This window comes from Salarias fasciatus, chromosome 10 (genome assembly GCF_902148845.1).
Source record: "Salarias fasciatus chromosome 10, fSalaFa1.1, whole genome shotgun sequence".
Lineage (NCBI taxonomy): Eukaryota > Metazoa > Chordata > Actinopteri > Blenniiformes > Blenniidae > Salarias > Salarias fasciatus.
The window spans coordinates 14,867,507-14,881,069 of NC_043754.1; the positions used below are offsets into that span (position 1 = coordinate 14,867,507).

At 43.2% G+C, this 13,563-nt stretch overlaps 2 protein-coding genes across 4 annotated transcripts in view; one reads left to right on the forward strand and one right to left on the reverse strand.

Annotated features, from left to right (window-relative positions):
• Positions 1-380: 380 nt before the first annotated feature.
• On the reverse strand, positions 381-3,401 carry irf1b (interferon regulatory factor 1b). 2 transcript variants are annotated; one of them, XM_030100647.1, is made up of 10 exons: positions 3,243-3,401; positions 2,523-2,615; positions 2,185-2,284; positions 1,894-2,073; positions 1,750-1,790; positions 1,503-1,629; positions 1,271-1,378; positions 1,119-1,141; positions 859-979; positions 381-728 (listed from the first exon to the last, which is right to left on the reverse strand). In XM_030100647.1, the coding sequence occupies exons 2-10, from the start codon at positions 2,607-2,609 to the stop codon at positions 646-648; spliced, it is 870 nt and encodes a 289-aa protein (XP_029956507.1). In that variant the 5' UTR covers positions 2,610-2,615; positions 3,243-3,401; the 3' UTR covers positions 381-645. The 2 variants fall into 2 exon arrangements, with proteins under 2 accessions (XP_029956507.1, XP_029956508.1); XM_030100648.1 differs by having other exon boundaries at positions 1,906-2,073; positions 3,243-3,399.
• Positions 3,402-8,323: 4,922 nt separating this feature from the next.
• acsl6 (acyl-CoA synthetase long chain family member 6) overlaps positions 8,324-13,563 on the forward strand; it is a 28,239-nt gene continuing 22,999 nt past the window's right edge. Inside the window, exon 1 of one of the 2 annotated variants that reach the window (XM_030100618.1) lies at positions 8,324-8,710. In XM_030100618.1, coding sequence (XP_029956478.1) covers positions 8,665-8,710 — 46 coding nt within the window. In that variant the 5' untranslated portion in view covers positions 8,324-8,664. The remainder of the gene's footprint in view (positions 8,711-13,563) is intronic. The other variant, XM_030100619.1, reaches the window with a different exon arrangement.

A 13,563-nucleotide genomic window follows, 5' to 3' on the forward strand; every position in this document is an offset into this window, starting at 1 on the left:
GGCTGTCTTTGCAGTGCAAAGTGAGACTGTTTATGTTACAGTTTATGCTCTTGTAATGAAAAGTTCAAATGCATTCACATTTTTTGGTATGAAAGTTTTGTTTTATTAAAAAAAACAACAAGAACACACAATTCAAAAAATATGTACATTTTTACAATTTCCTGAAGGAAAGCTTTTTTTTACCAGAGTTGAGAAGTTTATCATGAGAGTTTAGCTATGCGCTGTGTTTCTATCCCTTCAGAAGGATAAGTATGCAGAAAAATAACGGGACAGAAGTGTGACACTATGCACCAGATATGAGTCTTTACATTGGAGTTAAAGATTTACTGCTTTGTAATTTTGTCTGTATGATATGTATAAATCTGAAAGCTACATTCTCCTATCTTCACAGAAAAACCAAAACCTGAGCGACAAAATGTTTTGAACCAGCCAAAAACATCGTGAACATTTCAGGTCCTTTCAATGCACTTGTTAACTTCTTCACACAAATGACGGCTTGAGTATTCAAACAAGGGAGGAGGGTCCAGCTCCAGGTGTGGACATCAGACGGATGTGAGAGACGGGCTGAGCTGAGAGGAGGGAGACTCCCATCAGTTTGAAAGTCTTTAAGTGTCAATGGCGCTGCCTGTTGCTGTGCAGGACGTCTCAGAGAATTGGATCGAACGCATTACTAAAGGGCGCCCAGAAGTCTGTGCCCAACGTGGTGTACTGTACATTCTCCTCCGTTTCTGCAAAACAGACGGGAAACTCAGAGTTAGCGAGAGCGAAGACATTGGAGAATGTGGCGTAACAGCTTGTTCAAAGGTATTGTTTCAAATCATTACTAAGAGACATTGCAGCTGGATTTGAACCATTTACCTGAAGAGGAATCACTCCACTGGCTCCCTGGACTGGTGCATGTCGTACTGCTCGGGAATCCGTTGCTCCCTAAACTGCCAAACGCGAAAAACGGTGTCTCTTTCTCCATTTGTCGACAAATCTGAAAGAGCAACAATTGACTAAGTACGGCTATTTCAAGTCCAGCTTTACTTTTCTCTCAAAAAAAACGCAGAGTATCATTGAATGTGACACAAGCCAATCAGGCAGACTATGAAAAATATTCGGAAATGTATGCTTACCTCGATAATATCCTCGTCGTAGTCTGGAAGATCACAGGAGCGAGAGAGGGATAGAAAGAGATACAGATAAGTACAATTCTGTTACAGTCGTCCTGTCTTCAGGCCTTTTCTAAAGCCATTTCAATGCCTGTGTGATGTTTGTCTTGTCTTACCGGTTAAATGGTCGGGTGAAACTTCAAATCTGTGACAGAAGCTTTCGGGGCCGATCTCAACCGATTGAGCGAACTCCGGCACCTCAGATGCCGCCAAGAAGGGGAAGTCTAAAATAATGGTAAAAAGTAGTCTTCAGTACACTTGTAGTCTGACAAATGTTTCCCACAAGAAAATCGTCCTTTTAACAAACGGATCTGTTGATATAGATGAATTTAAAACCGCCTTGCTCACCATTTGGCTCTGACAGCACTGTGCTGTCCACTGTGTTCTCCTGAAAGGATGTGGAGTCGTCCTGCTCGTTCACGGGCGACTGAGTGTCACTGTCGTCTGTGTATTCCTCTGTCTTGACCACAGGACTCTGCAAAAAACAAACGAGGAGACACTAAAGTAAGAAGACTGAAGATGTATGTCTGTTTAATTATCCAGCTGCACTTTGTGGACAGACATTAGGTTTCGCTCAAGTTTCGAAAGTATTTACCTTCTTCTTTTGCCTCGTCTCCTTCGCTTTTCTTTGTTTGTCTGTGTAAAGGAACGAAGAAAACTTTGTCAGTTGACATATTAACCCGCCAGAATGGCTGCACAGCAGTTAAAAAAAGAAAAAAGAAAAACCAAGCCTGCTCACTTCCTGTCTCACCTCGAGATTTCTGTGCACATGGCAGCATCCTGAAGACACGCACGGCTTGGTGGCCTTTGTTGACGCTCATGCCTTTCACCTCCTCCACGTCAGGCAGCGAGTTCATCGCACAGCGGAAGTTGGCCTTCCAAGTCTTCGGGTCTTTGACCTTGCCCTCCGAATATTTCCCTGCAAAAATGCACGGAAACATAAGTTTATTACATTATTTGCCCTGAAAAATGAAACCCATCTCTTTAGTGCCGGCCCGGCTGTGGGGCACGTGCGTCGACGGCAGCCCACCTGTGTGGATCGCCCACTCCTTGAACAGACACGCGTCTTTGTCCAGCTCCCAGCCGTGGCGAGCTGCATGTTTCCAGGGGATGGAAAACATTGTTCTATCCTGGAAGATACGAAACAAAGCTACATTCAGGAACAAACTCTAGAGGCATAACACATTTTTTGACAATTGCAAAAAGCTTTTTTGAAATAAATGCTTATTATTACTTTACTGTGAAAAGAAATGTCACAAATGCCTTTCAGAAAGTTTTTTACCTTTTTACTTATTTCAGCATATTTGTTTAAAAACGTCTGTAAATCCCTACTGGGATGCATTATAACTGTTTCATACTGCAACTTACATTGTCTATCCATGCCAGGCCCTTGATCTTCTGGGAGTCGATCATCTTCTCCAGCCATGGCCTCATTCTCATCCGTGACACTGGCATGTTGGCCTGAAACACGAGAGGATCCAGATAAATTCAGATAAACCGAGGGCGAGAAGCGTCTGACAGAAGTAAGAGGAACTGCACTGAACTCCCACATCTGAGGGCAGATTTATAAACTGCTGCTGGGGAGGAGTTCACGGCCGGGGCAGGGGGCGTGCACGCGAAGGAGAATGTGGGTTACAGTCACGATTTTACAAGGCGGTTTGACTTGACCTCGCGACTTTTAAGACAAGAGGTGGTTAATGCACTCAATTACACCACCCGAAATGGATTTTGGTCGGAAAGTAGAAAATGTTTGGATTATTTGGATTGGATTATTAGAGAGAGAGCGCGCGTGTGGCGTGTAAAAAAAAAAAAGTTTTATTTAATTATTATATAGACTAATACTAATCCTTATCCTATATATATATATATATATATATATATATATATATATATATATATATATATATATATATATAGATATGAAATTGTAATGCAGTATGAATTCATTTGGCTGATGTCCTCTAACGTGAGGTTGTTTTTTATTTGCATCCATTGAAAAAATATTATGTTAATTCATAAAAAGTAACTGCAAACATCATATGAAAATGCATAAGAATTAGTAGTATTTATGAATATCATGCAACTTACAGGTTTATCTTGCGTTGAGATCCAAAGAAAATGTGGAAATAAAAAAAAAAGCAGGAGGTTAGTCCGAGTGATTTGAGTTTGAGTTTGATCCACCAGAGGCTTCTTCTGCTCTTCGGCTCCGTCACCTGTATTCGGTTCTTGTGTACAAGTTTGTACTGACTGCACTGTGTCGCCGTCCTGCTTTATAGCGAGGAGCGGGTTTTCCCCACTGCGTGGAGGCGCGCTGCGTGCCGTGCGCTGCAAAAAAATGCACACCAAAACAAGACACGACTTGAGTGATACTAAAAGTTCATTTCAAATTTACATTATATATAAACATTATCTATAACCTTGGAACTATTTTCAAGTCTTTATATTTGTAATGTATTTGATATATCTCGTCTTTTCGTTGTTGTTTTGTTTAACAAAGCGGCTTTTTACAGTATTTCTGGCGCATGCGCCGTTCCGCCTCTCTCAGCCCCCTCCAGAGCCGTTTACGGGAAATCATGCCGCTGAGAGCAAGGAGGAAGTTTTTAACAACACAGACATCTGCTGCACGTAGACAGAACCACCATCAGAGCTTCTTGCTGATATTCTGCATTATATCTTTTTTATTTATATATTTTTAGACTACAGGGCCATGCTTTCTGCAAGCGCTCAGATCATTTCAAAGAAAAAAAATACACATTGCAAATAATATTTAATTGAAGCAGAATCAAACTCATTAAAGCAGAAACTGTTTTGCTGCCTCTTGTGATATTATACACACTCACTGTTACACTCTGTACTACATGCATCCAGTAAAATCAAACGTTATGATTTGTGCAAAATGTATTTAAAAGCATCAGTAAGTATTCATATTCTGTGCCAAGATTACATGAACGCGCACATGGTCGTGCCACCATAAACATGTTATCAGTCTGGCATGATAAGCACACGCACGCATGTGACCGGACCAACCCTTTACTAGAAATGCCCGGCTTCTGTGAACGGCGCCTTTTATTCTAAACGGTGTAGTAGCTCCAGCCGCCGCCAGAGGGCGTGCTGCACATTCTGCATGGGCAAGTGGAGCACAGAAAGGCTGTAGAGCTCCACACACAGTAGTTTATATCTTAATCTAATGGCAGACACGCGCTGTGTAGTGATCACAAATCGATTAGTGCGATTTTATCGCACGTTCTAAATAAATGCAAGAGATCGTTTGACAGTCTGGGCGCACTCCAGGGGGTCCGGGTATACCAGCATCCACGCTGTCACTCTGTGGCTGCAGTCCAATTTGGGATTTCCCGCTTCATGCGCACATGCCAGGAGCGCGCCAAGGGGCTGGGAGGCGCGAGCGCGCTCCTGGGAGGGAATGGCAGGGAGTTTTCCCGCGGAGTTTTCACCGGCAGTAAGTTTGAGGGATTTCCAGGGAAGGGCACTGTTCAGGATTTACGGGAAATCGTCATCCCGGCTTCATAGTAGTTTTCACAGAAAGCATGAAGCTCGTGAGGCAATCCTGTCAAAGAGCTGAGGCAAGACAGAGATGATCATTCACCATTAGTAGATCAGTGATAGTTCATCATTTCGAGAATGCCGATGGTTTCTCTTCAGGCTCGATGTTGATAAAAGTCTAACATTTTGCAGCTTTACAGCACTGGGTGTGATAACCAGTAAATACATTAGAAACTATCGCTAATAATTGCATAAAATGAAATGTAAATACAGTAAGTTCTCTAAGGTTCTCTCAGGCTGTAATTGAGTCTAAGTTGCATGTTTTACACCCCTGATTCTGAATATTGAAGCTACTTCATTGCTTTTCAGGTGCAGGGGAGACAGAGCTGCATATTTGAAGAGATAAGGGTGGACACATAAAATGTAAATATACAACCTCATTGCTCAAGTAAAGGAAGAAAATACAGTCACACCCATAAAGGAGATATGAGAGAGTAATTTCAAGAGCCCTCCTTCTATTATTCTTTAATCTTCACAGAGACTCTGAAAAGTCAGTGTTGCTCTGAATCTGCACATTCTACCCTGTCACTACTCCTTAAGCTCATCAAATCTGATTACATTTATCCATCAATCACCTTGCACCTTTCCTGAGAATTACTGCAATTTCTTCCCAAATGCTCGCCACTTCCCATTCAGCATGAATCCAGGCCCGGGCTGAACTGTACCGCCGGTCACTTCTCTGTCTGATCAAACCGCTCCTCCTGTGGTTTCACACCCACATCGACAAATTCTCAATGCATTCTGCTCACACAGCGTCGGTGTGTGCGACTATTTAGGCCACCTGCAAGGATAAAACAGTAATTTGAGGCTTTGGCATGAGACAAGCTGCTTGAGCATCCAATCTCCCCCTTGACCATCTGCTTTGACAGCTCGCTGACACTGGAGCAAGTCAAAGCTCTCCTTTCTTAGCCGTGCAATTAGCCTGCAGCCTCTCAGTCGAGGGGAAGTGGTGCACACACTCATTTTCAAGCACAAATATTGGTATAAGTAACTAATGGTGCATTTGTGTTATTTATCAGTGTTTTTGTAGGGTTTGACTTTTTTATTTCTTCTTCCTGTTGCAGTCATTAGCTGTTCTGGTAGGTTTAGCAAACATTTCACTCACAGTCTGAGTTACACAAACTGAAGCTCTCAGGCCAGGGCCAGGTGTGTTTGTTTGAAGCAACTCATCTGCAGGTTTAGCGCCCCCTTCAGGACAGCTTGTGGAAGCCCCCACAGATCATGCTATGCAGCTGGAGTTTGTTCATTCAGAACAAACTTGTTCTTTAACATTCTTCCAACTTTGAAGCTAGTTCATAGTTTCTGACTTTTTAGACAAATTCAGAAGGAATCTTTCAACACTGCATTTTAGCTGCTCTTCTTTCTGTGGTTGTCTGGTTGTCATATCTGCTCTATCTACTGAATTTATTGAATTACTGGATTTTTTTTTTTTTTTGTCTTTTTAATAAGATTCTTTCTAACTTTCATCTCAAAGTTCAAACTTCCTTGTGAAAATTAGGCTATGTTCAACACATCGTTCTCCCACATGATTCACTGTTTGATATTTATATTCACCTTGGCCTGTTTTCTCACTGAGGCATATCGGTGTCTGTACCCTCCTTTCGACCATAAAACACTGTGTTCACGCTAAATACTGTTTCATATTATATACATAACAGTTTATCTTTACACCAAAGACCAGTGAAGCACGTCACTTGCCTGGTTCATTAAACAGAATGATTGGTACTTTCCTAACTGTGATAAATAATTTAGAGCAGCAGTAAAATGCTGCTGTTCGCGGTGGAGGTTGACAGGGTCAAAATGATATGATGCTTCTCTGACAGTGTTTTATCTACAGAGCAGTAAAGAAAGTGAACATGCTTGAAACATGTGGGGCGATAAAGAGACTTGAGACAGAGAAACTGTTCTCACTGATCAGAGTTTAAACCTTTAAAGAGCTGGAGTTACATTTAAATTACATAATAATCATCTGAGTGCCTGCGAGATAAAAAAAAACTATAAACATTTTTTCTTAAACTGTGGTAATGTGCTGAGGTAGTGCTTGTGGTGACATGTTTAGTGTTCATGGGTTTGTATATTGCCCTCTCATTAAACTCAGTTGAAAAAAAAACCCATCAGCCATATCCAAAGCCATATGAACGTCTGATTGTCCAGGAGACATGTGGTGACACCAGACTACACAGCGAAGGAGGCCCACAAAAGCAATGTAATCAAATGAAAATTAAATAAACAATCACATAAAGTTAACAAATAAAAAAAGCTGTTTTTATTTCAATGCTGGGTCTTACTCTTAAAGAATAAGCAAAGTGTTTTATCACAGCATATTGTATTGTATATTTTATTTTACCAACTAAATGTTCCCTTACCCGGGGACTGGTTTGCACAATAGTATAAGAAAGTCATCTCGATAACCTTTAAGATTAAGAGCAAATTTGTTTCTAATGGTGATCTCTTGTGTGTATTCTGATCCCATCGTAAAAAAAAAAAAAGAACAAACTAAGTAATTGTAATTTTAGTGTCATCAGATCAGCAGACAGCTGTTCTCTTTAGCCGCTGACTGACCAGGTAACCTCATTATGCTCCAGTAACACAAAAAGAATTCACAGTCTGATTTTTATTATCCAGTTTTATCTATGAATGAAGAATAATAATTATTTTTTACCACTGTGTTGACCTCTGCTTTGTCTGCTGGGATTTTTCTACAGCTTTTAGAAGAACAATGTGAGGTGATGGGCAACACTGGTGCAAGGGGCAGATTATGAGTGACCGGTTTAATAAGGTCAGTCACATGGCAGCAGCACAATAAGACAGTAAGCACGCTGGTCACTGCAGGGGAATCCCTCGAGGAGTTTGACATTTAAGAAAAAAAGGAAACAGACAACAAACAAAACAATTCAAAAGGCAAAAAAACGAGAATAAATAACATTTAAAAAACATTGTTGCAACACACTGTTACAATAATCCAGCTGACTGAAATTGAATCCATAAGCAGGTTTCTTAGAATCGTCTTTAGTCAGAAATTCTTAAAATGTCTTAATATAAATAAAATATAATTACATAAAGGAAAGAAATTTAAAAAAAAAAATCTCAAAAACGATCCGATTCACAATAAAATGCACAGTATGCAGATATTTAAGTGATTTCAATCAGAGTTTACTCATTTCAACAAAAGCACTGAGTGACTGTTCCTGCAGACCGCGCCGGCCCGCCCCTCCCTCTCTTTGTCAGCCTCTCTCAAGGTTACTCCAGTTCACTGGGAGTGTCTTCCTGCGTCACGTGACCGTGATGCGAAGTTACTCTGTGTCAAAGCGCTGCTCAGCTGCAGGGATGGCGTGATGTGGACACAAAATCTACCTTTACGTTCATTATCAAGAGGTCATAATAAATAAGCAAACAAACTGAAGGTCTTAGTAGTTTGAAAGCATTTTGCATTTCCATTAATAAAAATAATATGGAGCGCTTTTGCGCACGATTTAAATTAAGGATCTCAGTTACAACTTTGGTGCGTTTCTTTCGCAATAAATCTTAAAAGTAAGCGAAGAAGTGATTCCCAGTTGCGATTAGGTGCATTTTTCTCAAATAACCTTGACGTCGATGAGGTCTGTCCGACCTACAAGCGCCTTAAATTCAGCAGGGGTGTCTGGCATGGCGCAGCGGCCAACTGGGTGAAGGCAGAAAAAAAAATCCGCCAGGAGGAAGGATGCTGCACTGAGGCTGCCGGGGTTTCTTTCTCCTCTCAACACGCTCCGTTTTTACAGGCGAAATCTGCACAGTTGCAAGCGGCTGGACGCCGCTCGGCTCTGCCCCGCTCCCCCTCTGTGGTCGGTCTCAGATATATTGGCGCCCCCCTCCCTCCTTAATCTGCCCAGATTGTCGGCGACTTGCTGCAGTCGATGCTGCAGTTTTGAAGCCGCTCCTGCGCCGGGACAGCTGACTCAATGAGAAAGACATGCTCGCATTCGTGTTGGTCTCTGGCTCGCTCTGGATCATATTAGGTGAGTGTTTTCTGGAGCGATCGTGCGCGTTTTATTCATTCATTTCAGCGGATGAGCGTTGCTTGGGCTGGGGCCAGGGACGATGCACCTGTCTCACAGGGGCCGAGGCACATTGTCTCACTCACTGCCGGCTTTTTCCTCTCCCAAATGACGCCATATTTCCGCTTCATATGCATACATCTACATAGAAATCCTATTTTCACAGTTTAAATCACGAATGTTTGCTGCACCAGACGCTTCGGCTGCACACTGATCACGCCGGTGACATTTTGGATTTTTTTTTTTTTTTCTTGACTACACGTGCAGGCCCAATGTAACGTTAGTGCAAACGTCTTATTGTGGCAGCCTTTATTTTAACCACAATTAAGTCCCTACGCAGGAAGTAGATTATTGGAGCATCATCCACGGATGTTTGGATGAAACCTTGAATAAGATATGCGTGGGGTGGATAAGCTGCTGCCATGCGGCTCGGATCCATGCGGTTCTTCTGGAAGGGAACTGCTTCATTTGTCACACTCAAAGTGCGTGTTTCACATTGGATTTCGTCTTTTGAGGGGGAAGAGATTTGCTGCCAAACGCGTGCATTTAAGGCCGGCCAGCTGCTAAGGTCGTGTGACATTGTGCGTAAAAACCGGACACGCGCCATTTGAAACCCTCCGTCTCTCTCCTCTCAGGTTCTGCCTGAACCGGGCTGTGGGAGCAGCCACTTCCTGCACGCTTATGTGAAACCGCACATGTTAGTTTGCCGGGAAGCCGGTTGTGAAAGTCAGCATTCTGACTGTGGTGTCCTCCGCCATGTCTCGGTGATGGAGGTGGGGGGTGGATGAGGATGAGAGATGGATGACGCGCGTCCAAAGGCCGCAGCTGATTGGACGGAGCTGTCCAGGAGCGAGGGGTGCTGAAAATCCTGCGGCCTACCGGCGAAATACCCAGCAAGGCATGCTCCGCTTGAACCGACACCACCCCCCACCCCTGGTTCACCGAGCGCGTTTTAGAAACGTCCAAAGCGGAGGAGAGACACGACCGGTCATTGACCTCTAAGCCTGACGGGATTTTTTTTCTTTTGAATATAATCCTGTGAGTGATGAAGATTTACAAGGCAAAGTAAGGGTGGGTTGACGATTTCCCACATTTTTTTCCCCATGTATCATGCATGTAGACTGAGTTTTACTGTTTAGCTGTCCCATCTTATCAATTCATCCCTCCACCAGTCAGTTGGCTCAGGCCGCAGCTGCTTCACATGTTTATGACATTCAGGACCAAACAGCTGGCGTTTTGTGGCTGCAGCAATATTGAAATGAGCTTCTACAGGGCTGCAGGTGTTGTGTATTCAGTGACAGCCGATTACACCCACGGTTCACTGTGTTTTTAGCTGGTGTTTAAGTGAAGTGAATTGTTACTTTGGGTGTGTTGAAAGTGAAGTGAAAAAAGAAGAGAGATACATGACACCTCTTACCTGTCATCACATCCCAACACCCCGCTGCTCCCCCATATAAATAATTCACTTTAATCACCATCTACTGCAGCCCCACACAGCATGTAAACCTATTCTTTTTCCTCCCTTAATATTTAATTAAAAGAATGGTGGCGGTTCGGCCCCTCCTTCGATAGAAAGTAACCGGCAGCAACACATGTTTCAAGCCTAACCAAGAAATATGTGACTAATGACTCTCAAGTGTGACATGTCCCCTTTTTGGAGAGGAGTCGGTAGTGATAGTGGAAACAGGTTGCCAAAAAGATGTCAGGTAAATTAATGATACTCTGCATGATTGCACAGTGTGCCAGGTTGAAGGGTTAAGTCACTTGTGCTTTGCTGTGTGATGAATGTCTCTTCACGCTCTTACCACTTATCTTAGCAAGTCATTTTAGTAACAGTCGAGGCGGTGGATGCGAGATTTACCTTAAAAACACAACATCTTAAAGCCTGAAGCCTACTGCCAGTCAGAATCAATGATATTAGCCTGCGCTGGTGCTCTCACAGCCACGTGGCTGCTCTCCGTCTGAGTGGTTTGATGCTGTTTAAGCATTCAGCACATCATCTTCCCCGTATTGTTGGATTGAAGGGTAATGGTCTGGCCTAATGTGCTGATCCAGGTCTGTCTGTCTTTCAGAAGCACTTATGTCTTCGGAGTAATATTCAATGTTGTCTTTGTTTAGCCGATATCTTTGAATACAGAACAGAATAGAAGTCAAATTCTATATAAGACCCTGAAAAAGTGCGCTATTGATGCTTGTAACCCTTTCAATCGAGCTTGAGGATCCTTCCCCTCCCTTCCTCTTTGATAGTCAAATCAACCTGTGACAGATTTGTTTTAAATGTGTAAACGTAAAGTGTGTGTGTGTGTGTGTTCATTTGCATGCATGGCCCCATAAATGTGTGTTTGCACGGCCCGTCACTATAGCAGCACGTTCGTCTCATTTTCATTTAGGGAAGTAAGAGATGAGTGTGCACGTTTAGGTTAGAAGGAGAGGAAGCGAGAGAGAGTGGCGTAGGGAGGGGCGGGTGGGTGTGGTAAGGGAGCGAGCTGAGCGGAGGGTGGTGTGATACGGAAGCCAGCTAGGCCCAAACTAGGCCAAAACGCGTCTCACTGCCCTCCTCTTGCTTGCCTCAGCTTAATCTGGCCGGTGGCAGTTGGAAGGTAATCGCTCGTTTGCACATGGAGATGTGATATCCACCCGGTGCCCACTGTACACACACACACACACACACACACACACACATGCACACACACGTCTACAAAGACACACGTCACACCTCACCGGCTGCCTGCCTTCCTCCGACGCCTTTGTAAGTGCCGCTTCACAGCTGCTCTAACCCTCTTGCAATGCAATTATGCTTTCAATCTTCCTGCAATGCAGTTACAGTTTAAATCTGTTGCTTGGCAATTATTTTTATTTCTTTTGCTTCGTATCCCTTTTTCTTTTACCTCTAAACTCAGTGGTATTTCATCTCCTGGACTATCCATCCCCTTTGCATCTTTATGCTGCAAGGTTTTTTTTTTCTCATCTGCTTCTATTTAATGAATGATGGTGGAAATTACCCGCTGTGCTGCTTGCAAGGCAAGAGTTGAAGTGGCTTTTCTTCACGCAGGATGTTAGTATGTGCACAATTATGCCTGAGTTACAGGAGAACTGACAGGAAAAAGTTGTGGTTTCTGTCATGGAGGGGGGGGGAGGGCATTTAGAGGAACGGTCGAGACAGATAGGGCTAAGAGCGGAGGCAAATGCAAAGCCGGTGGTTAGAAGACAGAATGGAAAATAAAGAATCAGAGAAAGTTGTTGAACAGTGGTCTTTAAATAGAGTGCCATAGTGAGGTTACTGCTGGTCATCTGCCTCTGTGCTAATAGGCTGTAATCTCCCCCACGCTGGACTCTAATCATTGGTGACGGGCCTCGGATGGGCTGATGGGGCGGGACTTAAGGAAGAAGGGTTGTGTTTCCTCAACGTTAAGCCTCAGAGGTCACAGGAAGTCTCGTTGGCCCACTCGCAGGCTCTCAGGCCTGCGATACTCGCTCACGCCGCAGCGAACTAAGTAGGTGGAAACCTTCTTAAAAAGGAAGTCAAAGATATTCATCTCAAAGAGGCGACGTGACTCATGGTCCGGAGTTTCTTAGACTGAGTTCAGACTGTTTTGGCGCACTTTGACTCATTTTGTATAATGGGCTAAATAAAGCTTTCCTGTCACATTTACAGATGTGTGTTTGTTTTATCCAGCCACTTACGAGTCCTCAGGCAAGCAGATATTCAGACCAGTCGTCTGCGGATCAAATGAATGAATGAAGTCAGTTTTTGTTTTGTTTTGTTTTTTGTTTTTTTTTAATGAGAGAAGATTCTTTTCCTCATTTCCTTTGCTAATACGCCACAGCTAAATCTAACCTTATGGTTGGTGGCATGATCATTGTTGAGCTCCAGCCAATCACCACGAGCCAGGTTAAAAAAAAAAACACACACACTTTTATTTGTGTTAACGCAGCTGTTCGTGCACAGTATGTGCACTAGATGTTTTGTAACAGGCATGACACTGTATCATGCTCCCTCAGTTCTGTCAGTGACTCTGCACATCTGTCAGACTTCACAGTCAAGTCTCTCTACATCAAGCACGAGTTATATAATAAAAAGAACAATAAACAGCTTTGTATAATCTGTGTTCTTCATGTTCTTAAATATGACTTCCATTTCCACAAGATATCAGTTGACATGATCTGATAAATTTCAAACTTTAACATATGATCTGAGCAAACATCCATGTCCTTTTTCACTGGAGTTTTCATGCTCTCAGTGTACAATATCCAGCTTGAAAACAGTCGAACATTCAATTATCATTTGCTAAAAACTGCTGAGTGGGGAGAATCTTTATGCTCACTTAAATCTTTTAACACATCATGCACGGTCTGGTCCCAGACCTCTCTGGTGAGATTGTGCCTAACTGCAAGTCTGCACGTATCAGCGCTGTTTCGACCTTGATTTAAACCCCCTCCACCTTTTCACAGATTCATCTTTAAGTCCCGCAGCCAGCGGCCTAAACTGCAGCTACAGCGAATACGAGCCTTCATGGCGACCTGCTCCACAGTGCATTCCTTAATGGACAAATTAAAACAGCGAGGTCTTTGAGTGCGCTCGGCGATGAAGGTCATGGCCGCTCGCTAATGGGGGACGCTGCCGACCCGCTGTTCTTCAGATGCACCAGCTGAAGCAACAATCTTTGTAGGCAACTCTGTGTGTGTCTGGGGTGAGCCATTGCGCCTACTACAATATAATGAGATAGACACCTAACAGCAAGCTTGAAAAAAAGCGTCATCTAATTTTTTTTCATGTCCAATTCTTCCTAAATGTTTGAAGCAAACACAAAGAA

Coding starts and splice junctions, on each gene's coding strand:
- irf1b (XM_030100647.1), bottom strand. CDS start 2,609: ATGCCAGTGTCACGGATGAGAATGAGGCCATGGCTGGAGAAGATGATC. Junction 1,791..1,893: donor ATCTCGAGGTGAGACAGGAA/GTGAGCAGGCTT, acceptor TCCTTTACACAG/ACAAACAAAGAAAAGCGAAG. Junction 1,142..1,270: donor TTCACCCGACCATTTAACCG/GTAAGACAAGAC, acceptor GTGATCTTCCAG/ACTACGACGAGGATATTATC.